At 34.9% G+C, this 27,125-nt stretch overlaps 4 protein-coding genes and 1 pseudogene across 4 annotated transcripts; 3 read left to right on the top strand and 2 right to left on the bottom strand.

Moving 5' to 3' along the window:
* The first annotated feature begins 9,658 nt into the window (after window positions 1-9,658).
* LOC110655560 (uncharacterized) lies at window positions 9,659-10,731 on the top strand. Its single transcript, XM_021811912.2, has 2 exons — window positions 9,659-9,858; window positions 10,393-10,731. Exons 1-2 carry the CDS (start codon window positions 9,718-9,720, stop codon window positions 10,615-10,617), a joined length of 366 nt encoding a protein of 121 aa, XP_021667604.1. The 5' UTR covers window positions 9,659-9,717; the 3' UTR covers window positions 10,618-10,731.
* Window positions 10,732-11,282: 551 nt separating this feature from the next.
* Window positions 11,283-14,331, top strand: LOC110655559 (glycolipid transfer protein 1-like; annotated as a pseudogene).
* A 670-nt stretch (window positions 14,332-15,001) lies between these two features.
* LOC110655511 (uncharacterized) lies at window positions 15,002-15,894 on the top strand. Its single transcript, XM_021811826.2, has 3 exons — window positions 15,002-15,090; window positions 15,188-15,241; window positions 15,331-15,894. The coding sequence occupies exons 2-3, from the start codon at window positions 15,223-15,225 to the stop codon at window positions 15,723-15,725; spliced, it is 414 nt and encodes a 137-aa protein (XP_021667518.2). The 5' UTR covers window positions 15,002-15,090; window positions 15,188-15,222; the 3' UTR covers window positions 15,726-15,894.
* A 608-nt stretch (window positions 15,895-16,502) lies between these two features.
* On the bottom strand, window positions 16,503-20,990 carry LOC110655561 (kinesin-like protein KIN-10A). Its single transcript, XM_021811913.2, has 6 exons — window positions 20,120-20,990; window positions 19,335-19,490; window positions 19,144-19,251; window positions 18,900-19,010; window positions 17,278-18,804; window positions 16,503-17,122 (listed from the first exon to the last, which is right to left on the bottom strand). Exons 1-6 carry the CDS (start codon window positions 20,774-20,776, stop codon window positions 16,835-16,837), a joined length of 2,847 nt encoding a protein of 948 aa, XP_021667605.2. The 5' UTR covers window positions 20,777-20,990; the 3' UTR covers window positions 16,503-16,834.
* A 701-nt stretch (window positions 20,991-21,691) lies between these two features.
* LOC110655562 (plastid-lipid-associated protein 6, chloroplastic) lies at window positions 21,692-24,428 on the bottom strand. The gene is made up of 4 exons (XM_021811914.2): window positions 23,992-24,428; window positions 22,671-22,907; window positions 22,155-22,281; window positions 21,692-22,002 (listed from the first exon to the last, which is right to left on the bottom strand). The coding sequence occupies exons 1-4, from the start codon at window positions 24,271-24,273 to the stop codon at window positions 21,788-21,790; spliced, it is 861 nt and encodes a 286-aa protein (XP_021667606.2). The 5' UTR covers window positions 24,274-24,428; the 3' UTR covers window positions 21,692-21,787.
* Between the last annotated feature and the right edge of the window lie 2,697 nt (window positions 24,429-27,125).

The raw sequence follows: 27,125 nt of genomic DNA, 5'->3' as shown, positions 1-27,125 counted from the left end.
ATTATAAAATATAATTACAATTTTAATTTTAATTAAATATATATATATAATATAATTGTCACGACCCAACCTATGGGTCGGACCGGCACTAGGACCTAGGCCAGCCTAAAGCCCCCGAGACCCGTAGTAAGTCTAACTATTCTTCAACCCAACTCTAAGGATCATTTGGGCTCAATTTTAAGAATTCAACCGGACAGACTTCGACCATAAAATGCATCATTCAACGGGGAGTTTTTGACTCGTCTGACCTGTAAACACAATATATAATAAATTGGGGAGCTCAGCTCACCCTCTACATAATCAAAATGTCATAACTCAAATAGGAGCTCAGCTCCCTCATCCAATCTTATCATGCGTACAGTTAATAATTTTACAGGTCCAACATAACTTTTATAATATAGGTCCAAAATAAAAATAAGTGCTTCTAACACATGCGGAGTCTAAAATTTAACTCAATTGTACAAAATACATTAAATACTATTAATGGACCTGCAAAGAAGAAGAGCCGCTTACCACAACAAATAATCCTCCTGTAGCCTGGAAAAATAGATGAACAGGAGTGAGCGTTTAACTCAGAGAGTAAAATACCAATTTTAATCATAATCTTTATAACTATCTAAAGCTAATGCACCATGTGGAGTGAAATGCAATATCGTCATAATTTTCATATCATAACAGCAAAAAGGCAATTTGGAGCACTCACACACCCAACACTGTCAAGCAATACATATATGGGTGTTGATCCCCTATACAGCCCTCTTAATCCAACATCTGCCAGCGAGTGTCTCTCAAGCCGGACTTTCGCTTAATAAACCAAATGCAGGGTCCCAGCGAGTGTCTCTCAAGCTGTGTCTACCCCGAAGGACCGGGTCCCAGTGACTGTCTCTCAAGCAGTGTCTACCCGTTCTGTCCATATCCAATACCATACCACACGCACGTCACGCACACACACTGCTCCAAATTACCACAAACAACATCCATGGCACTTTAACAATTATGAATGCAATATAAAACGTGCCTAGTGTTTAACTATATAGATACATATTTATAAGTGATGCATGGGCATGCTTAAACATATAATAATATCGAAATTAGAATTAAAATTAATATTTTACTCACAAACTTGAACCGAGGTCACTGCGGCGGTTGGGCGGAGGAGGAAGGCTATCTCGGCTCACCTGACAATTTTATTGTAATTATTTAATATATTTGACTCAATACAAGTTTAGAAAATACCAAAAACACCCTAAGTTGTGCTGAAAATCTGGCAGAGTCTCCCCTATACCTATGACCTACCCAACCTGGAAAATGGTTCAAATAACACTTCTAAACTCAACCCATATCTCATCATCATTATATGGCCCCTCCTGGGCCATCCAAACCAAGCAATAATCACAACATCAGATAACTCAATTATAAAACTTCAAAACTAATATTTTTCAAAAACTATCCAAACTAACTTTAAAAATTCTACAAATCTGTCCCACGGTTCTTAACAATATTATAAGGCTATTGCAATAGGAATCGTAATTTTCTTATCTTCCACGAATATTTTATAAATTTTATTCTAATCCAGTACAAGGCAAAAATTGAGTAATGTAGAGTTCGAGTTTACCTATGCCAAATCTGACAACTGGAACGCGTCCAGAACGTCTGAAAATGGTAGGGTAGCCTATAATCTTAACCTAGTTCTGAAATAGTTCCAGTAGCTTATCTGCTTGGCCCGAAATTGCAGATCTGGGCGACGATCGAATTTCCACGAAATGAAAGTACATACGCGAAGTCCACAATACCAGGGTTAGAATAAAATATGTATATATAAAATAATTATTTGAAAATTAGGGATGTTACATTCTTCTCCCCTTATAGAAAATTTGTTCTCGAATTTTACACAAGGCAGAACAATGACACATAGTTGCATATCAAACTTATGAGTACTTGATGCGCATATCCCGCTCTAACTTCCAAGTGCATTCCTCCATAGATTAATTCCTCCATAGGACTAACCATAGGGATTTGCCTTGACCAAAGTTGTCTCATCTGATAGTCTACTATGGCTACTAGTTGCTCCTCAAAGATTAAATTCTCATTTAACTCCACTGTGTCTGGTCGCAGCACATGAGAAGGATCAGGAACATACTTTCTAAGCATGAAAATGTGGAATACTTGGTGGACATGAGAAAGGTTTGGTGGCAACTCTAACTGATAGGCAACTGCTCTCACTCTATCCATGATCTTAAAAGGTCCTCTATAATGGAGTGCCAATTTGCCTTTTCTTTCCAAATTTTAAGAACCCTTTTCAGAGGAGAAACCTTCAAGAACACAGTCACCCATTGCAAATTTTACATCTTTCCGCCATGGATCTGAATGGATGGTTAAAAATTTTTATGTCTATCTGCCCCTGTCGTAGTATGCCAGCTACCATCCTCCTTCTGAGTCTAAACCATCACATCTGACTACTTGTTTACCCCTCTTTTTTTTTTGTCATCTCTAGTACTCATTAAAACTCCACTACTCTAGACTTTATATCTGATAACTTTAATCAACTTTAGCGTTTACCTCACTTTTATTACGCCCTAACGTGTCTCTTGGTGACTTCAGTCCTCATTCCATTTTTTCAATAATCTCTGTTTCCTAAAAACATGACTTATGTTCCTTATTCTATAGTATCCTATGAAATGCTTTCCTGTAGCACCTATCATATACATCTCGTTCGAAATCTTTACTTGTCCTATGACCTCAATGGTCAATACCTATAAATCTTTTCACTCCAATGATACTTCAAATTTTAAATCTCTTTTGTGTCATTACTAAGGTCCTTAGACCAACTCTTGTCCATCTTATGTAACTAGTTATGTAGAGCTCCATCAAAGTGTCAAGCGTAACCTACACCACTTATAAATATTGAAAAGTGAACTGGGTCTCTTCTCTTATAGGACAAATGCATTTGTATTCCCTGATAACCCAGTTAATGCAACTTTATCGTTTCTTACTCCTTCTCTGGAATAGAAATATCTAGACTTCTTCCTAAAGCTTCTTAGTATGTGGCCTACTTCTGACACATTGGCACTCAGATCGAGGCTCTACTACTCCTTTAATCTATCATCTCATAATAACTTGTTTCAGATATCTCTTAGTGTGTTCCTAGCATACCTATTCCTTCTTATCCTCATCATTATAACTAGCTCTACCGAGCTTTCTTCCTGTCCTTTGGATCTTATCCACTTTCTTTTCCTATTTCTGCTATCGTTGATATCTTTTCAACATGCTGTACTTATTCCTTAATCTTAGTCCTATCTCACCCTTACTCCTTTTCCTTCAAGGATGTCCATCCCATCATCAACTTTAACTTTTTTTTTTTTATTTCTTAGTCTTATCTTGATTACTAGTTTCATTACTTCGAGAATTCTAACTTTACGATTGACTCCTACCAGCACATTCTTTACATTACGTAACATTTGTAATTAACCATAGAAAATTCTTTTTGTATCCCCTTTCCCAACTGACCTATCAGAACATTATTATTTCCTACCAGCCTTAGTAGGAAATTGCTCATCTTGAATGGATAGGAGCCCTAGAAATTATAAGTTCCATCTGAACTAACACGGCTGTGGGAAATGTGTGCCATGCCTTAATTCTAAATAAGATACTTCACGTGTTCATTTTCCTTAATATAATCACATATACTGCCCATAGATTTCCAAACTTCAGCCTCAACTTTTCCCATTAGCAATAATTTCATATATTGAAACTCATCCACAATTAGTATTTCCTCCAGCTCATAGTTTAAGACAGTTGCAAGCCTTAGTAGCTAACTCAATTTAACTCCTGTCATTACTCTGGTCGTCCTTTCATACTTAACACAAGGTATACACTTACTGTCATTCTCATATTAGGAAATTGTGTATGAATTGGTGCCTACCAAACTCTCAAATAACTAGGTTTCCTTGACTCAATCTCTGTTCCTTATATAACCCTCTAGAACCAAAAGCACGAGCTAAACTTGAAAAGAAAGAAAAATATCCTCTTATATTCAACTACACTCTATTGTTCATATAATAACGTTTAACCTATGTTTCTTGGTCTTTCTCTTCAAATTTCACCATCTCCTAGCACAATTGTGCTCTACCTATAAGGTATCATTTGCATGAACCCTTTACCATACCATTGTTCTTCTTGACATAATATTTTATAATTTATTAACTTTACTTATACTCGACCTATGATTCATATCTATCATCGTTTATATTGTGCCCTTAACTTTTGTTGAATCCTGAAAGATTTCTCTCACTAATAGATTCTTCCAGCACTAATTTCACCCTTATCTATGGTCATTAATTTGATCCTTGAACTTTCTAGTGATTTATAACCACCCATACTTGTCACTTTTCATTCTACCCCTACTATTGTTCTGTCATTATTGCTTCACTGCAAAGTGATTCTATTGATCACACTAAAAATGTTTGCCTGACATTCATAACGAACCTTTAACTACCTTCTCACTATCTCAAAAGTCTAACATAAAGACTGTGTGTCATTATCTATCATTCTTTTCCTCTCATCATACCTATTTGATCCCTTAGATTGACTTTTATTCAACTTACTACTTATTAACTTCTTTTTCTCTGCCTAATTAGATAGTCCGCAATACCATTGCACACCTTCTAGCTTTTGCTCATTATTATTGTATTTCTCGCCTAATCTTCTTGATACTGTTAACAAGTTAAAAGAATCTTGCCCCATTACTATCCACTTCACTTTAGGAATAGGGAATAGATAGAGTATGATCCAATCATATAACTCCAAGCTCTATATTTTAGCCCTTGGCACTACCTCAACTACATCATGCTATGAGTATCACATTACTAGATTCCATACCTCCATCACTATTCTCACTAATGTGGTCCCATTTCGGGTTCTCCATCCTTCTCATTCACCTTGCCAAGAATAACACTTAGCCTATCCTATATCTTAACTTTGTTCCTTTTATTCTGCGCCCTTCAGGTTGTCCTTTCATTTATTTCCTTTGTCTTACCTGAAATAGAACTTGACTATTCTATCCCTGGTTCCATTCTTCTTCCTAATATGACAGCTGTACTTGCTAACTGTATCTTTCAGAGTCTCTACCAGGTTATCACATATCTGTGCTACTCAGATTTGGTCTTTTGACCACTCTAGCTAGTACTTTCACTGGCATTTAGATTATGTTGCATCTGCAATCAATTGTCTAAATTTTCATTCTGCACTTTCTCTATCCACTGGCCTTCTGTGATTTATCTTCGCTAATTTTTTTTTTTTTACTCTTAACACTATTATAATTGAATTATACTATTATTTTGAACAATATGAAGTTAGAAAGGAACTCAGAAAATTGCAGTCATACATTTATTGTGTGATCTCTATTCTTATCCTGTAGCCTATATAATACCTTTACTACCTCAAGAACTGGTTCTACAACAATTTTATTTTATTTTATTTTATTTATTATTATTATTAATTTTAATTTTTTTTTCCATGTTTACTCAGCTAACCAAAACTTAAGATACTGGGCACCCAAACCCGTCATTCAATTGAAAGGCTTTACATCCATCATGATTTAATCATTTATGGTTCATATAATAGAACTTGTATCAATCTCCAGAACACCTGAGCTAACAGTGGGCACAATCTCACGCAATAGTCCCATCTGGGACACTATTCCATAAGTCATCATTATCAATAATAACCTTCTATCCCTTCTAAAAAGATAGGATTATACCCTAACTTACTGCAACAAAGGTAATACATTTACCACCTTGCCAAAACCATATCAAATTAATGACTCTCTTATCATATCATAGCTCTGTAAATCATCAATTCATAGTTCCGACCTTCTCTAGGTAGTAGGGTTGTACTTTACACCTTATTGATGCACACAAGGTATCCTATTCTCACTAAGCTCTAAGAAAAAAGTCTGTCGTACTGCAAAAACCATCCAAAATTCCATACCAAAGACCAGATGGTCTCACTCTAGATGTCACCTTTACTTTGCAACTAATCCGCAACCTCTAGTCTGATGGCAACTCTTAATGTAACTCTAGCTCATGCTAGGGTAATTGAGTCACTGACTCTAGTTATCACCCAACTGTGACCTTTCAATATTCTAACTCTAGACCCCTAACCAGGAGTTCCCAACTCCTCTGCAGATATAGAACTCTGTTCTGGCATAACTATACCAAAACAAAGGCTATCCATAAACACCCTCATTATGGAGCACCATGGGGATGTACGCAGCTCTACACAATAATCCCATATCAGTACTGTAATCTACAGCTTACAGAGCAGATATCGAGAACATTGCATAGTTACTATGATACATCCTGACAGACTAGGTCTCTTAATTTCCTATCTCTCTCGAATCTACTATTATCATAAACTTACTCTGACAGGGTCATCCACTGACGACTGCAAGCAATGGTATCCTCACCCTTATAACTCACTTTTATGTACTCGTGCCTTGCACTAGATAGGCACACCACTTAAACCTATACTGACCAAAAACATAACATTTCTTGGAGTACGTATCATCATGGCAGACTTCAACATATCTGCTAACTCTATTTCACATTTTTATGTACTCCACAAAAATCAAGACACCAACTGAGGCACTCTTATTTTACTCGGGGTATAACGCAGAATCTAGAAACAAATAATTACAGAAAAAGATGAAACAGAATCTTATACTCCGCGTGTAACATCCTAACAAGTATATTATCTCCCATGAATCTAGAGCCTAAGCTCTGATACCACTTTTGTCACGACCCAACCTATGGGCCGGACCGGCACTAGGACCTAGGCCAGCCTAAAGCCCCCGAGACCCATAGTAAGCCTAACTATTCCTCAACCCAACTCTAAGGCCCATTTGAGCCCAATTTCAAAAATTCAACCGGACAGAGTCCGACCATAAAATGGACCATTCAACGGAGAGTTTTTAACTCGCCCGACCTGTAAATACAATATATAATAAATTGGGGAGCTCAGCTCACCCTCCACATAATCAAAATGTCATAACTCAAATAGAAGCTCAGCTCTCTCATCCAATCTCATCATGCATACAATTAATAATTTTACAGGTCTAACATAACTTTTATAATACAGGCTCAAAATAAAAATAAGTGCTTTTAACATATGCGGAGTCTAAAATTTAACTAAATTGTACAAAATACATTAAATACTATTAATAGACCTGCAAAGAAGAAGAGCAGCTTACCACAACAAATAATCCTCCTGTAGCTTGGAAAAATAGATGAACTGGAGTGAGCGTTTAACTCAGAGAGTAAAATATCAATTTTAATCATAATCTTTATAACTATCTAAAGCTAATGCACCCTGTGGAGTGAAATGCAATATCGTCATAATTTTCATATCATAATAGCAAAAAGGCAATTTGGAGCACTCATACACCCAACACTGTCAAGCAATACATATATGGGAGTTGATCCCCTATACAACCCTCTTAATCCAACCTCTGCCAGCGAGTGTCTCTCAAGCCGGACTTTCGCTCAATAAACCAAATGCGGAGTCCTAGCGAATGTCTCTCAAGCCATGTCTACCCCGAAGTACCGGGTCCCAGCGACTGTCTCTCAAGCCGTGTCTACCCGTCCTGTCCATATCCAATACCATACCACACGCACGCCACGCACACACACTGCTCCAAATTACCACAAACAATATCCATGGCACTTCAACAATTATGAATGCAATATAAAACGTGCCTAGTGTTTAACTACATAGATACATATTTATAAGTGATGCATGGGCATGCTTGAACATATAATAATATCGAAATTAGAATTAAAATTAATATTTTACTCACAAACTTGAACCGAGGTCACTGCGGCGGTTGGGCGGAGGAGGAAGGTTGTCCCGGCTCACCTGACAATTTCATTACAATTATTTAATATATTTGACTCAATACAAGTTTAGAAAATACCAAAGACACTCTAAGTTGTGCTGAAAATCCAGCAGAGTCTCCCCTATACCTATGACCTACCCAACCTGCAAAATGGTTCAAATAACACTTCTAAACTCAACCCATATCTCATCATCATTATATGGCCCCTCCTGGGCCCTCCAAACCAAGCAATAATCACAACATCAGATAACTCAATTATAAAACTTCAAAACTAATATTTTTCAAAAACTATCCAAACTAACTTTAAAAATTCTACAAACCTGTCCCACGGTCCTTGACAATATTATAAGGCTATTGCAATAGGAATCGTAATTTTCTTATCTTCCACGAATATTTTATAAATTTTATTCTAACCCAGTACAAGGCAAAAATTGAGTAATGCAGAGTTCGAGTTTACCTATGCCAAATCTGACAATTGGAACACGTCCAGAACGTCTGAAAATGGTAGGGTAGCCTATAATCTTGACCCGATTCTGAAATGGTTCCAGCAGCTTATCTGTTCGGCCCGAAATTGCAGATCTGGGCGACGATCGAATTTTTACGAAATGAAAGTACATACGCGAAGTCCACAATACCAGGGTTAGAATAAAATATGTATATATAAAATAATTATTTGAAAATTAGGGATGTTACAATAATATTAATTATAAGGTTATTTAATATATTTATAGCTAAAATTATTAAAAAATATAGAAAAATGGAAGATAATATTAGATACTCGAATTTTTGTTTCTCATGAAAATAGGAAAAATCACGAAAAATTAAATGAGTTCACTAATAATAATAAAAAAATAATTTTTTAATTTAAAAAATAAAACACATTTTCATATATTTCATAACTAAAAGAAATATCATTGTAAACTATAATTAAAAATTTATTTTACTTTTAAAATTTTTTTAAAATTTTAATATGTGCTATTCATTTATTGATAATAATATAATTAATTTTTATCATTATAAATAATTATTTTAAAAATAATTATTTAATTTTAATTATGAAAAATTATAGTATAATTTTCTTTATATAAAAGTTATTATTTTTCATTTGAAATTTCAAATATTAACTTTAAAAAAAAAATACTAATTTTTTTAGTTCTCTTAGCTCATGAACACAAAATTATATTTTTTAATTTAATTAGAATTTTTTTTATACAAATATTCTTCTATATATATGTATATATATATAATCACCTCTCAATTTGCCACACATATTCATTATTGCAAGAGCCTCTTGCTCTTGTCTGACCTTAATTAAGTTATTGGAATACATGAAGTTGGTGCTTAGTATGGTTATGGAATCCAATGTAAAGGATGTGTCTTTACTAAATTTAGTGATTTTAATGGGCTATTAATGTCACACTAAATTGACCCCTCAAACCAAAAGAGACCAAATGAATGACACAAAATCCTCTCATTGTTCTGATATGGGTACAAAATGTCACCCAAAGCCCTGTGTTAAGCCTTGGAATCAAGTTTGGTTAGCTCATCAAATCAAGACCTATGGTTAAAATAGAATATTATTATCTATTGAAGTTGGCCATTTTGCATGGTGGGGACTGCAAGGAATCTCATGTATCAACCGTAAGGAAGGCATATTTTTTTTCTGCCTTTTGCACTATACTTTTATTTTTTTTATTTGCAAATATTATACATATGTATATTGAGAAAAATATCGTTTTTATTTTTACCCCCCTTCTCCATTAAGAGCTATATAAGAATCCCTCTTATCTCTAAACTGACTACAGACCTAAAAGAGTTGAAGCATGGGAGAAGGAGGAGAAGAGATTGCGGAAGAGAAAGTGATGGACATTAGCCTTAAGGACCTTGCAAAGAAACTGGAGGACTTTGCCAAGGCCAGAGACTGGGAAAAGTACCATAGCCCAAGGAATCTTCTTCTTGCCATGGTAATTTTCTTTGCCACTAAAAACTTTCACGTCCAGATCCTTTATATTTGTGTGTATGTGTGTGTTGTTAATTTTTAGACGTAGCTCATGATCTTGCTACTCTCCAGGTTAACCATATTTGGTCTATATAAACTAAAGCCAGAATATGAATAAGGATTTGTTGCAGTGAGATTTACAAATTTTTTGAGCAAAATCTACATAACTAACCATGAGTTTGTGTCAAAAGAGCATACATGTAAATATACAGATTAAGGGGGCAGAGTTTATGCTTATTCTGTGATGTTCTTAAAAAATCTTGAGACGTGATTGTTAAGGTACTTCAGCCGATTGCTTCCAACCATAATTTGCAGATTTTGCCTTATTAGGAGCTAGCTTCTTCCTCCTTTTCTTTATCTATTTTTGAACCGACATAAAAGTGCTTTGATCTTTCTTTTTGTGAAGCTTTTGTGACTGCTAAAAGAAGGTACGGCTGCACAGCTGCACCTTTTTTTTTTTACTGTTTAATTTCTGATTTGTGTGTGTGTTGATGGGTAGGTTGGTGAAGTAGGAGAGCTATCAGAAATATTCCAGTGGAAGGGAGAGGTAGACAAGGGCTTGCCCAATTGGGAAGAATCAGATAAGGAGCATCTAGGAGAAGAGTTATCTGATGTGCTGCTATACCTCGTTAGATTGGCTGATATATGCGGCATTGATCTTGGTGATGTTGCAACCAAGAAAATTATCAAGAATTCTATCAAATACCCGCCTAAGATCTGCTAGAAAAAAAAAATATAATAATAAGAGAATTTTTGTGTTTCTTTTTTGGTGAGCCTAAACAAACATTTTGATGGAATCTCTGTAGAGAATTTATAATAAACTTAGCCTTCTTCTTTATTGAGTTTTATTTCTTCATATATAGAATTATAGGGATTACAGTATTTCCTTTTAGTTCATAAAATTCAATTTTAATATTTCAATATCACGCATTATAAATTATAAATCAAATTCAAATAAAATAAGTAAATGAACACATCTTATAGTAACTAGTACACCATCTCCGTGGTGAGCTTCACCTTTGATTTTCAGCGCCCTCTTCGACATCCCACTCACGCCTTCGACATCCCACGCTCTCGCCACAGTGTTTTCAACGCAAATGAACTTCAAATTTCCCTTAACTTGGCCAAAATACTCAAGCAGAAAGTGAAAGGCAGAACCAACTAAATCCCCTTACCAATAATTACTAGTCTGGATAAGGAAGATCCTAAAAACGGCAAATCGTTGGTGTGAAAAGCGTTGGTGAGCTAGCTGCAGCTGGCGAGTTTTTAGCTGGAGAAGTCAGACCAAGTAACAGGCACGACCAGTTTCTCTGCAATTAAACAATAATTCAAAAAGCGTCGCTTACTAGAATCGCATTCTCAAATATTTCACCTTTCAAAGAGGTTCCCTCTCCGTCTCTTTCATCTAATTTCTTCTTCTTTTCTCATTCACTATGCAATTTCGATCTCTCTCTGCTGTTTCATCATTTCGCTTTAACTACCCAACTCACAGATCTCTTGGCTTGCTCTTCTTTTTATTTTAAAACGTACTTATAGAATTTAGACGACCGTGATCTTGTGATTGCTGATCGATCTGATCGATCCGATCCTAATTTTGGATAATTCAGCATTGCAACTGGTTTCGATTTCTTAAAATTTTTATGATTTAAATAGTCAGCTGGTTAATACTTAATGGTAGATCTTTTGTTTAGATTTCTTTTTTTTTTTTTTAATTTTTTCCTTCTGTGTTGCAGTGAAGGTAGAAAATGGCGCTTCAGGGAACAGTTTTTACGCCGTCATTGGAAGGAATGAAGCATGTGAAATCTGAGCAAGGAGAAATGCTTACCCTTTCTTGGATGTCTGCAAATTGATTTTGCCTGTTATCGGTCCGTTCCTAAGTTTCTCATGCTCTGATACTTTTTTTTTCTTTTACCTTTTTATCTACTCTGAAATCGATGCTAATTGAAAAATTATATTCCTTTCTGATTCCAGATAAGTTTGGAGCTGCTATGGCCCTTGTAAAATCTGATATCGGCGGTAACATAACGGTGGATACATTTTTCTGATTATATGATTACTTGAGATATTTAGATGATAGATGCATATCTGTGAGACTTATTGGTGGTATTTGTACTGAAACTGCACTATTTGGTTTTCACATGTAGAGGTTGGAAGCCAAATATTCTTCCGATCCAACTAAATACACCCACTTGTACACAATGGTCCAAGAGGAGGTTGATGCTAAAATAGCCAAAGGATCATCTAGTTGTACCAATGGTCTCCTTTGGCTAACCAGGTGCATCCCGTCACTAATAAGTCTTTCTAACTCTTCCTATGCCCTTTATTTTATTTCAGCCGCTTTTTTTACTTTAATTGGATAATTTTTTCGTATATGAGATTTTAAAAGAATATTGAAACATGTTTATCATCATATATAATTAAGTAATGAAATTCGTTAGAGTGAAAAATGCTCAGGAGCTTATATGTTTGATTTCCTTCAAGCCAAAAGAAAATGTTTTGAAATCTCATTGGATTAGCGTGGCTGCATGGTTATACAGTCTTGAAAAGTAGGTTGGATTAAAACAGGGAAAGCAAAGAGTGCTAGCCTTTGATGGTAATCTTTTTGTCTTAAATATTTTGATGTGTAAACTTTTGGTATCTGCATTTGGCAAGCCAGCAAAGAAATCTGGTTTAAATTCGGTGAACTTTGGCCAATTCACCATTCTATGATTAAGCAAGTCTTGTTAACATATTCCCCTAATCTTTATCATCTCTTGATGATTCCTCAGGGCAATGGATTTCCTAGTGGAACTGTTCCGCAATTTACTTGCTCATGCAGATTGGACAATGTCGCAAGCCTGTACAGATGCCTATGGCAGGACACTGAAAAAATTTCATGGCTGGCTTGCTAGTTCAAGTTTCACTGTAAGGTCTTCTATGCTTGATCATTTCAATTCTGAAAAATTTCTTCATTAGAATGGAATTTTTATGTGAGGTTTCTTGCTTCATATTGGCCTAGATGAAACTATTGCTGTCATATCCTAGATTTAAATGATGATTTTTGAAAGTACAATTTTGAAAATTGCTTAATCTAAACGCATAAGTTGATATTTTAAAAAAAAAAAGAAAAAAAATTTCCATCTATCCAATCTAACAGATTTCCACCCACCCACCCACCCCCTAAATGTCACTAAGTATCAGTTGTTTGTTAATCTGTTATTGTTCCTCTGTCTCTTGATGAGTTAGATAGCATACACTATTTAATATTTATTGAAAACTGGGCTATAGGTTGCTATGAAACTCGCTTCAGATAGGAAGAAGTTCATGGAAGTGATAGCTGGCTCAGGTGATATTGGTGATGACATGGAAAACTTCTGTTCAAACTTTTCACCTTTTCTTGAAGAGAATCACAATTTCCTGGTAAGATTTTTTAGAAAACAAATGACTTTGTCTTTGATCCCTGATAACTTCATTGCTTGCTTTCTCTCTTTTGTATGTCCTTTTTGTTGTTCAAGACAAGCTTCTCTTAGGAGCAGCCATATTTCCGCCTTTGGCATTTCAAATTAACTGCAACTGTAAAATGTCATGAGAGAGTTCAATACAGGATAGCAAGTAGAGTACTTGTGGACCTTGTCGTTTCTGCTTTTCTTTTTTGCAGTCCTAATTTAAAGCTTATAGCACTGCTATTCCGTTAATAAAATATAGTGAGTGGTCAGTTATGCTTGCAACTTGTGTAAAAGCATTTGCTTCACTTCAAAAGAATTGAAAAATGTTGAATTCAGAATTTTGAGGGTTAAGTCTGGGGAAAAGTGTCTGAAAATTTGGTAGAATGGTGGAGATTTTCCCCCATTTTATATTGCCATGATTTTTAAATGCTAGCTTTATGCTTACCAATTCAAATTCATTGATGCAGGCTAGTGTTGGAATGGATGATTTAAACGCTTCATAAGGTGCGCAACCACGGTTTTATGCTACTTTTTGTTCCCAATATAATACCTTCGCTTAAAAACTTACAATGAGATGAGATTTGGTTCTAAGCATTTATTTCAAATTAAACACCTATACAACTTGTTCTTGTTGCTAGTTCAACCATTTAATCCAGCCCTCTTGTTCTTATTTACGGTTTGGTAAAACTGCTAGTCTTACTGTGTCCTATTGTTACTATTATTGAAGCATTGTGTCTCAATTCTTAATCTGTGGTGAAAAAGATTCCGGCTTCAAGCATGAAATTCCCTTTACAATTTAGGCATACAGCAATTTCCCAATTTTCATTGAAGCGTTTCCTACTTGTTGAGAGTAGTTAAGGCTGTATAAAATTACTGAATCGAAAAAAGTGCATATTCTGGTCCCGACTCCTCGGATCAAAGTGGATGATTTAAGGGACCTTTCATTTCTTTCTTGTCAAGACTCGAGCTAGCAATTTTTTTATTTGGAAAGGAGTTTCTGATTGTGTCTTTTAGTTGATTATAATAATGTCAATTTATTATTATTATTTTTTTTAGTAAGAAGATAATTTTCGTTCAAGAAAGTTTTTTTTTTTTAATTTAAATCAGTAAAATAAAATTATTCGCATATTGCTAATAATTACAAATTGAATATTGATGTTCCGCTAATCCAAGCCCATCGAAGGATTAACATCCAATCCATGTCGTTTCATAAAAGGGAAAATTGTAATTATATCACAAGAATTTCTCCAATCGTTCAATTTATTCCACAGTATATTGACATTAAAATTGAGTGAAATTTACTGAAATATTTTATATACACTAAAACAAATTACATTGAGATAATTTTTTTAAGATATAAATCTCATTGGTTAATATATTAATTTTTTTTAAAAAAAAATTGAAATGTTAGCACGCAACAAAAAATATCCATCCGCATTAAAAATATAAATAATTTTTTTTTAATAAAATGTACGAAGGGAATGATAAAGAGTCACAAGTGGGGCAACAGAAAAAATTTTACCCTGAGACAGCCATCGTTTGACGACTGAATTTCTACGCCACACAAATTTAGCTCAAAAACCATCAGGCACTTAGATTTTACCTTTGGTGGGCACTGTACATTTCTTTTGTGTATGATTTTGTTTCAAGCCTCTTTCTCCAAGTTTGTAACGTCTTCAGGTTCTGCAGATTAGAAGAACCAGAAATGCAAATTGGGTTTCCTTGTTGCTCATATTGGATGGGCTGGTCCATCTGCCTCCAAACCAAGCTGGGTATTCTCTTCGTTATTTTCCCTTTCAATTTCCATCTTTGCGTCATTTGGTTGTCATTTACAAGACTTAATTTGTATTTATATCCTGATATTTGCAGATGAATGAGTTCCGATCTTCTCCAGAAACCTTTCAATGCTTCCACCCTCACCAGGTTTGCTTGTTTAGATTGAACAGACTTGGCCTCTAATCAGTTTTTGGGAAAGTTTCACTTAATTTGCTGATATTTGTTACCTGTAATAGATATAAGCCAGGTTGAAAAGCCAAAGCGGAAGTCGAGATACCCATCAAGTGGTGCAGACTCACCCTTGAATTCCCCATATCGGAGAAGCATTGATGGATCGAGGCATTCTACGAGTCAAACATTCACCGGTACAGGCTTACCTTTAAATTCCCCATCAAAGCATTCCAGGCACCTCTGCTCTTCAAACAATTCAATGGATTCTCCAAACAGAGATTCACCAGGTAGCGCCCGAAGAACGAAACTGCACCTGAATTCAAGTCTTGGTGTTGAATCACCAGCTCGTGACCAGCCCTCCATACCAAGAAATGCTCGGGGAAGAAATTCTAAAGGAATCAAGATTAAAAGACAAGAAATCTCCCGCTGGCATCACTGTCTATGGACCTCAGGGGTCTGAAACAGCACCGGAAATAAACAGTTGCGCAAGCCAAGTTCAGTTTTGATGGCATGCAGAGAAGGATGAGAGAAATGCAGTAACTCGTACATTAGAGATTGAACATACTGCTCTGCTATGAAGATATTGTTATAATTCAGTTTCTACTTCAATTAGTATCAGACTTTTTTCTTGTCGCGTGACTCTGGCATGCAGATTGATCGCTATAAGCCAAGAAAACACACATACAACAAAAGAACACGGATGCTAAAAATGAAAAAAGTGCTGGTGGTCGCGTTGGTACAGTAAATGGAGCATGTAAGCTTGCTCCACATGAGCCATTTCATTTTGGTCTATGCAGCATTAGGATGTTGTAACCTATGGCTCCGTCCGTTTGAGACTCTAATAGAGAGGCATTAGGATTCCTGACCTTGCATGTAAAGTTATATTTGGAATCAGGCCACTAATTCAAATACTTGGTCAAAAAATTATTTTTTAATAAAATATTATTTTAAATGTTATGAAAAAAATTTTATTTAAATATTATGAAATTTTTATAATTAAAATATATCCTCAAAGCTAATGATCAGTTCAGTACATACAACTTAAAATATTGGAAAATCAAATATTTCACAAATAAAATTGAAAATATTTACAATTCATTAGTCCTACACAAACATATCCCAGCAAAAGGAAAAAGTATGATTATCGAATGATGAGCATTTTTTCTGCTCTTAAATTATGAAATTCATATGGTTCCACTGGCAAAAGACATCCAAGGAAAAAGTAGACCTCCAGAAAGAATATTAATGTTTCTTCAAGTTACACTTCACATTTGAAGCTGCTATTCAATACAAGCTTCAAGAAAACTTTGAAATACAATCAATGGTTCAACAATCCAAGCAAGATGGTAATTACTTGCACAAAATGTACATCGTGCTACAGAAACCAATTTGCTATAGCAAGGCATCCTAAGGAAAATGATAGTAGCAGAAGATGGAAAAGGAACAATTAGCAAAACATACTGCTGCTATTATATTGCAAAGTTACTTCACACATCAACAAATTAACAATTTAAGCACAAACAATAAGAGTATATAACGCATATACTCATCGCACTTCAGCTAAATACATTAATATTTTCGTATGAAGGGTGTAGAACTTAGATGCTGAGCTGGTGATAAACCATCACATTGAATGAGTGGTAGTTTGTTTTCTAAGGGAGTCAGTGGAAGTTTGTTTTCCAGGGAAGTTAGTGGCACTTTGTTTTCCAGGGGAGTTGCTGGAAGAGGGCTTAATGGGAGATGATTCAATGGTCGCAAGCAAGCAAGGTAACCGCGTGATTGATTGTTGCAAATGGGGAGTTTGATGGCCTGAACCGTTGATTCCTTCTCCTTTGGAACAGGTGCTCCAGTAGGATCCTGCACCATTGACAAGTAGGCATTATTCGATAAGAAAAGATTGAGCAAACATGAGAAGCTTACATTTAGTTTTGAATTATAAAATCATATTCCAAAGGAATTGTTCTGAAAATAAGTTGACCGAAAAAGAGTTGAGCAATTGATGGATAACTCACCCCAAGCACAAGAAAATAAAATGCTCGATTATCTGCACCAAGATGGATTTCAATCAGCTTTCGCAGATCAGAAAGTGTTGCATCCCTCACAACCTTAAGTGTGGTGATAAACTTCCCATTATTTCCTTTAGATGCCTCCCATTTCACATGCACATCAATCTGTGCATCATTGTTTTCTTTCAAGGGGTTGTAGTTCTCCTTTGAAACCAGTGCCATTAGATCAGAAATATTTTTCCCCGATTCTACCAAGGCAACGTTTTCCTGGAGTGGCAAGTTTTCTTCACCAGAACTTTTCATCATAGATTCCTCTCGATGAGCAATAAATGTAGTTAAGCGAGAATCACTGTCTTCAAACATCTTTTTTGCAGGTGCTGGCGTTCTAATCTGTTGAGAGAGTTCTCTGTAGTTGCCACAAAGTGTAAAAATATTTTGGATTCTTAATCGTCTTGAAGAGGCTGCATCAACATTCTCTGAACCCAGGCATCTAACCTCCAATCCGTCTTTCATATAACTTTCTTGCACTAAATTTCCTCTAGATGGGTCAGGGACATCAAATTTCTGAGAAGATCCTGCATCAACAATCCTCTTTACCTCTATCACTCCTTTCTCCACTTCCTCATCCTCTTTATGTTCCTCCTCTTCTACTTCTTCTTCCTCAAATACGGTGCTCAGACATAATTTACCACCATAGTTTGCCACAGAAACATCATGATCAACACCCTGATTCAAATTGTTTAAATGAGGATAGTTAGCCAAACGTTGGATATCATTGTTGTTAGACTTTCTAACAGCATCTACATATTTCACATCAGGAACAAATGCTTCTTGATCTCCCATGTCCAAATCCATAGATTTCACCATATCCATTGATTTCACCATATCTGGCTCCTCATCAGCATAAACTCCCAACAGCCTTCTGGCAAAGCTGCTTCCATCCAGGTCTCTTGACCCATTATCTTCATTGTTATCATCCCTGGAACGGCATAGCTCAAATTCAATTTCTTCCAACCGCCTTCTGAGCATTTCAACTTCCTGCTGCTGTTGCAATATCCTCTCTTCCATTCTCCTTCTCTCCAATTCAACAAACTCTTCAGCCATTCTCTGACACTCGTCCAACTTATTTTCCAACTCAAGTTTCAGCATCCTTGTGCACTCATTCACCTTCAAGTTGATCTCTTCTTCACTTGCTGCAGATCCCTTCCCTTCAATAAGTGCTCTTAGTGCAGCGACTTCTTCTTCTTTCTTTTTGAGCTGTTTGTGAGCCTCATTTCTTTCTTTCTCTCTTTGTTTGTTCTCCATTTGTAGCTTATAAATAAATTGATCCATGGCTGCTATCTTGGATCCTAAGATTACAGAAGAAGAATCATCGGTCCCAACTTTATCCTTATTTGGTGTATGAGGACCACGAACAATACACTTTGCTTTTGCTCCATATTCAAGGGTACAGATTGTCTTGTGATACTCCTTGGGGTCTGGACTTGCACATAATATCATCAAAATTTTGGACTTGTCATCCTCAAAGGAATCCTGAAAAAGAAGGAAAAACAGGAAAACCTCATGAGTCAGATTCCTGACAAACTATGCAAATCATCTTATTTTGACCAAAATGAATGAAACATTGCCTGGAGCAGCATGGTCAACTTGCTATCTCTAAAGGGCACATGAGAATCTCCATTAGCAATAGATTCCACTACTCTCTTCAATGCTATATTTCCTTGGTTAATTTTTGCTGTCTGTTGATGGAAGAAGCACAAAATCAGTGCCTCTTAAGCTAGGATAAAAAATTTAAAGAATACTGGGTGCCAGGGAAGATGACGTGGGATAGTGGCAAGGGGAGGAGGTGAAGTCTCTTAACAAAGAAGTTACCTGCATCTTTGCTTCAAAAGTGTTCTGCCCTGCTTGTTCTATATTTTCTGAGCCTGCCATATCAACAAGCATAAGCCGGCCTCCCACAGTAGGGACATCCAGGATTATCTAAAAAACAAAATAAAAACAAACTTGTTTTGTGCTAAAAACAACAGTTTGATAGAATTTTCAACAAGTGCAAAAAGTCATACCAAGCAGTGGCTCCTAGAACTTCGATCATTGCAGAGGGTACTCTTAACTATTCTCCGCTTCTCCACTTTCTGAATCTCCTTGGAAATTTTTCCAGGTTCAGTCCCAGATATGTAAGTAGCATTTTTGGCCTTTTTTCCCATAACTTCAAGTCTTACCTACACAAATGCAGATTACTTGCCCAGAATTCCCTTAGAAGAACATAAACACAACCTAGAATTCATAACAGCATGACCCTCCTCACTTTAAATAAAGAATGTCTTGAATTTGATATTTTCGGGATACTAATTTCAAGAATAGGGAAATACGAAACCTTGGAACTTTGTATCAGTCCAATATCACAAGAAACAGATGAAAATGGAAGCTTACTTTAGGATGAATCGCAATTCATCCTATCTTCCCAAAGAAATCAAAAAACAATAGCTCATAGATTTTTTATGAAGCTTTTTAGTTAAGCAAATAAAATAACAAAAAACTTGATTCCAGACATTCAAAAGAAACTCTCTCTTCGAATGGCAGCATATGATCACATAGACATATACCCTGGATATGGGGGAAAATTTTAGGAACACAATTTGCTATACCCACCTAGACTAAGGAAACTGAAGCCCTAATTCCAGATGGACCAGGTCCCAGCACATTTTAAAAAGTATAGAATAAGACTTTTTTGAACAGAACAAAGAACGACTCATTTACACAACTACATTCCAAACAGCACATTTTCATACAAATACATATATGAAATCAATCATTGAGGAATCTAATCCAAATTTTAAGATGATGTTACCTTGGATCCATTGCCACCCTTGGGCCATCCAATTCCAAATCCGCCCCCACAGCCACTTGACAAAAGATCATAAATCTCCTCATTGTATATCTCCAAAACTGTAACTTGCACAAAGGTGCACATCCCCAATTTCTGCCCATCGCTCCCTTCACTCCCCTCTTCTCCTTCTCCCAGTATATCCTTTAATGACCGATACACAATCCCAGCCTGCTTTGAGCACCCGAACATGGTGTGGCTCTTCCCCGAACCCGTTGGCCCGTACATCATTATGGTGCATTTGTTACCCAATTTGACCCCATTAATCCTAGACTCCACAAACTTCTTGTAAAATGCATCGAGATCTTCTTCCTCAGAGAAAGAAATCCCATCCAGTGTAAAATCTCTATAACCAATATCAGCACGGACACGTAGGGTCTGGTTATCGGGATTTGTTTGCAAGAATGAATTGGGTTTTTCTTTTCTGTCTGGATAATCGCGTATCCGGCCAATAACTTCAATGGGATGGTCTCCCTGAGTGGTTTCTTTGACCGTTGGGTTTGGGTTTGGAGATGGATGTGGATTTGGGGTTCTTGCCGAAGTAAAATTGAGACGGTGTTTAGATTGTGGAGTCTTGATGGGGTGGGTTTGGTTTAATTTAGAAGAAGGTGTAGGGGCCATTTTGAGGGAGACCCAGTTGGTGGTTTTAGGCTTCCTTAGATTTCTCCAAGAGAATTCCGGTTAGCTGTTTATTTTGTATGAGGTTTTCAGATAAAGATTCAAAATTCAAGACCGATCGGAGGATTTCTGGGCGTAGAATTCAATACTGAATTTGAACTCTGTTTTGAGAGAGTGTTGAGAGGAGAGAAATGATTTCAGTGGTGGAAAGAGAGATAAAGAGAGAGCTAGAGCTGCAGGAAATGGAAAGACACAAAATGGAAATGAAAAGATTTTGAAATTAGGGTTTTTGAAGTTTAAACTAGCCGTTGTTGTCTAACGTCTATATGACAATATTTGCATTTTAGGACACGGGCGTGATGTATCATACATTTTTCGTGAGCCCACCGCTGAAATAAACTGGCCTAGCATTCCAGCCCATTATATAATTATATAATTCGAAATTGGATTCATCAGCGTCTTTGTTTTATTTGAAGGGTTGATAAACATCTGCTTTATTAATGGCATGCCCTTATTCTTCATTATAAAATTATAAATGTTGCTTTAATCTCTAAAATTTTGAACGTAATTGCCATAGTTACAGAACACCATATTTACTCACAGTTTTTGTTTTAAGGATTAAAATTGAATTATTATATGAATTTCTTCGCATTTTGTACGTTTAAAGATCATAAGATTGGGATTCTAGTGCTCGCCCGCGCCTCTTAAATGGCATGTTCCCTTCCTAACTAGAGCATAGATCCACCACATGAAGCAAGTACAACGTTGGAATTGGAGGCGGTCAGAAGGAGGATCCAAGTATGCTAATTGCACTTTACAATTGTACAATGGTTTCTTTGTTCCTATGAATAATAATAATAATAATAATAATAATAATAATAATAATAATAATAAACCAACCATGCGCTTGGAAAAACAGAACGAAAAGATAGACAAATGCTTTTGATATACAGAGATGATGAGAGAATATTGAATGTGAAGGGATGGCAAAGAAACTGCACAAGAAAAAAAAAATTACGAGATTACAAAAATCCTCAGCTCTTCTCTATCTCCTCTGGTGATACGGGTATCACCATCAACATAGGCAACTTCAAATTCACCACTTCCAGGATTGGATGGAGGCCTTAATGCATCAGGAATTCGAGGTATTTCTAAAGAAGGAAGTTGTGACAAGTTCCCTGTTGTCTTCACAGTCGTTTTCTCATATGTTATTTTAACCTTTGCAGATCCTATTCTCAATACAGGGCAAGCACAACCAATCAAACTTTATTATTCTACCAGATGGGGATGTTACATGACAATAATAGGCGGAATTTAAGGACAAGAAAATTATAAATAAAAAATAAAATAAGTGGAGGAGAAATGAGTGAGAAGCACCAACCTATGAGTTCAAATTTGTGGGCTAATGTGGCAGTGACTTCAACAGGTGGCAAAGGCCATGGAGCACCTAATTCAAGCTCTACTATATTATCAAAATCTTTGCTTAAGACATCAATCCGTTGAAACACCTAATCATGAAACCAAAACCACATTCAGAAGGCATGAAAAAATTGAATGCTTGCTTTAAGATCAAACAAGGCATCCATCAAAACTAATAAAACTTATAAATGGCTTGGGAACATTGACTTGACCAGCTGTTATTCAACTGCTATTTCTTTAAGAACAAAACATAAAATGTCAAGACTTCAAATAGAGATTTAAAATCACAAGAAGGACAACTCTCAGCATGCTAGGAATTTGTCTTATTTTAGACAATTCACTGATGCTTAATGAACTTCACACTGTTCTAACTTCTAATGATCAGGTGATGTGAACATTACACACATTGAAAACACCTCTAGGTAAAAATAGATTGCCAATTTAGCGATCAAAATAACAGCGAACTGTCATTGCACACCTGGCCTAGAGTTATAGGAAGCAGCCTTCCAGTGGGAGGTCCAGGACGACTTCCACCCAGAGTGCGAGTTGAGAATGCACTGCTATAAATCAGCTTCCACCTTCCTTGCAGCTTATCAATATCATTTGAGAGATCTACTAGTCCTCCAACAGCTTCAAGCTCCTTCGCAGCAGCATCTGCCTTCTGCATATCATCTTCACTAGCAGCAAGGCCTCTGTTCAGACCAGAAACAATACTCTGCAATTGACCATCCGTATATGTCAAGATAGGTTCCAAGATGATAGAATAAGAAACATTTAAACAGAACAAGAAGGAAGTTTTATGCGTCCACATAGGCATTCTCATGTTCGTCATGGATTAGCTTCAAAACCATCCATATTTTTTAGGCTGAAGATTTCAGTCAAGAATTAGAGAGCATAAAAAATTATATGGAACTCTAAATAAATAAAACCTGCATTAGGATATGAGAAGCCAGATGAACAATTCCAAAATCATTATGAATCAATTGTTCTCCCCAATGTCCGTGTTATATATAGTAAGTTATAAGAATATATTCTCAAATCATAAAGATCTATATTAGGTTTTGATCACTTGGCACACTTGGAAATAATTTAAAAAGGTTTGGACATTCCCCAAGGTTGAGTGCGCTATGTATCAAATACTCCTCTCATAATGGCTAGCACCTAGCAGTAGCAGCGCTGATTTCCTTGTTTAGATTTAGAATCTCTAGTCAGATAGATAGCACCATAATCATTCAAGACATATTTTCAGGTCTCCGAGTGAAGCCTTATTGTTCCAACCTCCGTGAAAAAACGGAGGGTAGAAGTTTTCAAGTACAAAGGATATGAACGTTATAAGCTTAGCTGGTGGTAGGATACTCTTATCATGTATCATGGCATATCATTGAAATCAAATGATTTCAATGTTCTAAGTACTACTACTGCATATTTTAATCAAATTTAAGCGCCAAAAACAGGAGGATTAATCAATGATTGAAGGCAGTAATAAAACTGATATGCTACCTACTGAACTGAGTAACTAAGCAACAGCAAACCAAATTAAAGCAAGACCAACACCGTGACTAGCCAGCTTGAAAAGTATTTCACAGAGGAACAAGACAATTAAATGAACCAAATTCCGATAAAAACCGAATCAAACAAAAACCCTTTTAATCACCCTAAAACCAATGAAGGCTGTAGTACACTAAGCATCTGAACCATGAATTAAAGGAAGAAATTAACTGGGGAAAATGAATTGAAAGCCATAGGCAGTCAAATACAAGTGATTCACCAAACTAAAAACAAAAAATTAAGAGACTAACCAGCAATTTGAGCTTCAAAGAAGCAATGAGCTCAGTTTTCCCCTTCTCGTTTTGAGGAGGAGGAGGTGGGTCGAGGACAGACACCTCGTCCAGAGCTGATCTGACAACGAAATTGCTCTTCACATGAGAAGGCAAACGATGCCGTTTTAAAGATAAAGGGAGAAATGGTTTTGTTGCGGAGTGAATATTCCCAGGAAGCGCAGATTTAGTTGGAAAGGAAGAAGGAGATGAAGAGTGAGAGAGAAACGTTGAAGGGCAAAGAAGCAAGCTTAAAGAAACCATGGAGAATTTTTGTGGCAAAGGAGAAGCGAGAAACCCAGATATATGGAGAGAAAGGAATCGCCCAATTTCATGGCGTTGATGATTAGTTTATGAGACAAGTGGATGCTCGTATAGGAAATTCTCTGGAATCAGAGACCACGGTGGTGGCCCGCACGTTGGAGATCAGTGGAGAAGGATAACCACCGCCTTCTCTCTTGTCTTTTTTATTGAAATAATTTTTTATATTAAATTAATTAATTATAATTAGTCAGGGGCGCACCACAATAATGGTGGACTACTTTCTTTTTCCTCTTTTATTTCTAAAAAAGAAATTTGAAAAAAAAATCATGATATTTCTTATATTTTTCAAATAGAATTTTGAGATTAATTTTTTTTAAATATATCTCAAATTTACACATTAATTATTAGTAAAAAGAGATATTATTTTAATATTATTAGAATATATTATAATTTAATTATTAAAATATAGTAAAATTTATATATTAATTTTTATATTTTTAAAATTCATTTATTTAGTGGTTAATATTTTAACAGATTTATATATTTATTTAGCTTGGATGTGTATAAATGTTAAAGTGTAATTTTTTTTTGTTAATTATAAAATAATATAATATAATAATAAAACTCTAATTAAATTTATTTGATTTAAATATATAATATGCCTAAATTATTGATAAAATAAAATTATAATATTACAATTAAAATAATAAATATTATAAAATATGTGGACTATTTTATAATAAAACTTATATTTTATAATAAAACTTACACTATAAAATTATAATACTATTTTAGTATTTTTAGTATAATTAATAGATAAAAAATTAAGTAAAAATAAGTAAAACGTGAAATCTATATTATTATTATTATATATAAAATAGAAAGATATTATTAAAAGTTTGATATATGATATTTTTTTTATAATATTATCACGTGATTAATATATGATATTCTCTTCTATAATATTACTATGTGATATTTTTTATTATACGTAAGTTATAAATTATTTAATAATTACTCTATTAATATAATAATAAATAATAATTATTATAAGGTAATTGACAATATAATAATGTATATTAATTACATATATTTATATTTATATTATATATAGATAAATTTTAATTATTTCTATTATAAATTTGAGAGATAACAATAATAAAAATAAAATTTAAAATAATAAATAAAAAAAATTTAAAATATTAAATTATTTTTATATATTAAAATTAAAAGAATATATATAAACTAAAATTATGAATAACCACGTAGTCAATTCCCTAGTAATGTTAATAATGAAAAGCTCTTATAATTTAATAACTTTCATTATAATACTTCCCTAGATAATTATTATTTAATATTAATGAAATTTAATTTAATGATATGACAATTATTTATAAAATTAAGAGATTTTGAGTTTTAATAGGATTTAATTACACTAAAAAAAATCATCTTAATCTTATTGTTAAAATTTTATTCCTAATATAAAATTTTAAATTCAATAAATAAGAGAAAAATATTCAATTTTCTTAAAATTGAATTTATTTATGATTTAATTCTTACATATTGTTATTATTAATAAATTCGTCCTCATATTTTAAAAAATTTATTAAAAGATCATTAATGTTTGCCTCTGTTAACTCAAAGGTCTTCCCATTCATTTTCAGCCTGTTATTCCAATTAAAAACTTAGTCAAAAGGGAGAGAATTTTTTAAATCCAAAGCTGCCTTTCCTCAATCCCTGTAAAAAGAAAAACCTAACTCTCACAATTTTTTGTCTCCTGCTCTCATCTTCTTTGTCTTCCTCGACTACTGCCTCAAATCCTCATTACTAGCAGCCGCAATTTTGTGGTTCAGTCTCATAACAAATCACAGTGAATGCTCTACAATGGTTCCTCATGGCTCTAAAATATTATTCCTGGGTTCGCATGAGGAGTCAATCCAGCTCAAGATCATCCAATAACTTGAATATCTTCCGTTTGAAACATTAAAGGAGAAAAAAAAAAAAAAAACCAATGACAACAGCATAGGAACCAAAAATCATTTTTATTTTTTCAATTTTTTTTTTTTTTTTGTCATCATCGACTACTCTTGCACCATGTGGATCTAAGTTGTCTCATCAGAATTGGAAAGTTGCATGATAAATAAGCTCGAAACAAGGATTCCTCAATCCCCATAGAAGATGACGCAGGAAAACTTATTAAAAGCATTTGGGCAATGTTGCAAATAAAGACAATAGCCATAGAGAAAAATCACGGTGCCCCAGGACCATAACATCTAGCAGCAACATCTCCTTGCGTTGATGAAAGTGGGATAAATTTCAATTTTTTTTTTCATCTCTTGCTAGTGGCATTGTGTTTTAAAACAGGGGGAGAAATCCAGTTTCAAGTCGTCGAATCCAACAGAGAAAGTTGAAATTTATTATGTTATTGTAAACTATGTCCACTAAATAGTTATCAACATGATACGAAAATTTTGAATAAGGGGGTGTCACGACCTAATCTATATGTCGAACCAGCATAAGAACCTGGGTCAGCTTACTCTCGAGACCCGTAGTAAGCTTAACTATTTATCAACACAATTCTAAGGCCCATTTGGGCCCAATTTCAAGAATTCAACCGGATAAAATCTGATCATAAAATGAACCATTCAACGGGGAGATTTTGACTCGCCCGATCTGTAAACATAATATATAATAAATTTGGGAGTTCAGCTCACCCTCCACATAATCAAAATGTCATAACTCAAATAGGAGGTCTGCTCTCTCATCCAATCCCATCATGCATATAATTAATAATTTTACAGGTCCAACATAATTTTTATAATACAGGCCCAAAATAAAAATAAGTGCTTTTA

This window comes from Hevea brasiliensis, chromosome 15, assembly GCF_030052815.1.
Source record: "Hevea brasiliensis isolate MT/VB/25A 57/8 chromosome 15, ASM3005281v1, whole genome shotgun sequence".
NCBI classification, from domain to species: Eukaryota; Viridiplantae; Streptophyta; class Magnoliopsida; order Malpighiales; family Euphorbiaceae; genus Hevea; species Hevea brasiliensis.
The sequence above is the reverse complement of the archived record's forward strand: the minus strand, read 5'-3'. Positions and strand labels throughout refer to the sequence as shown.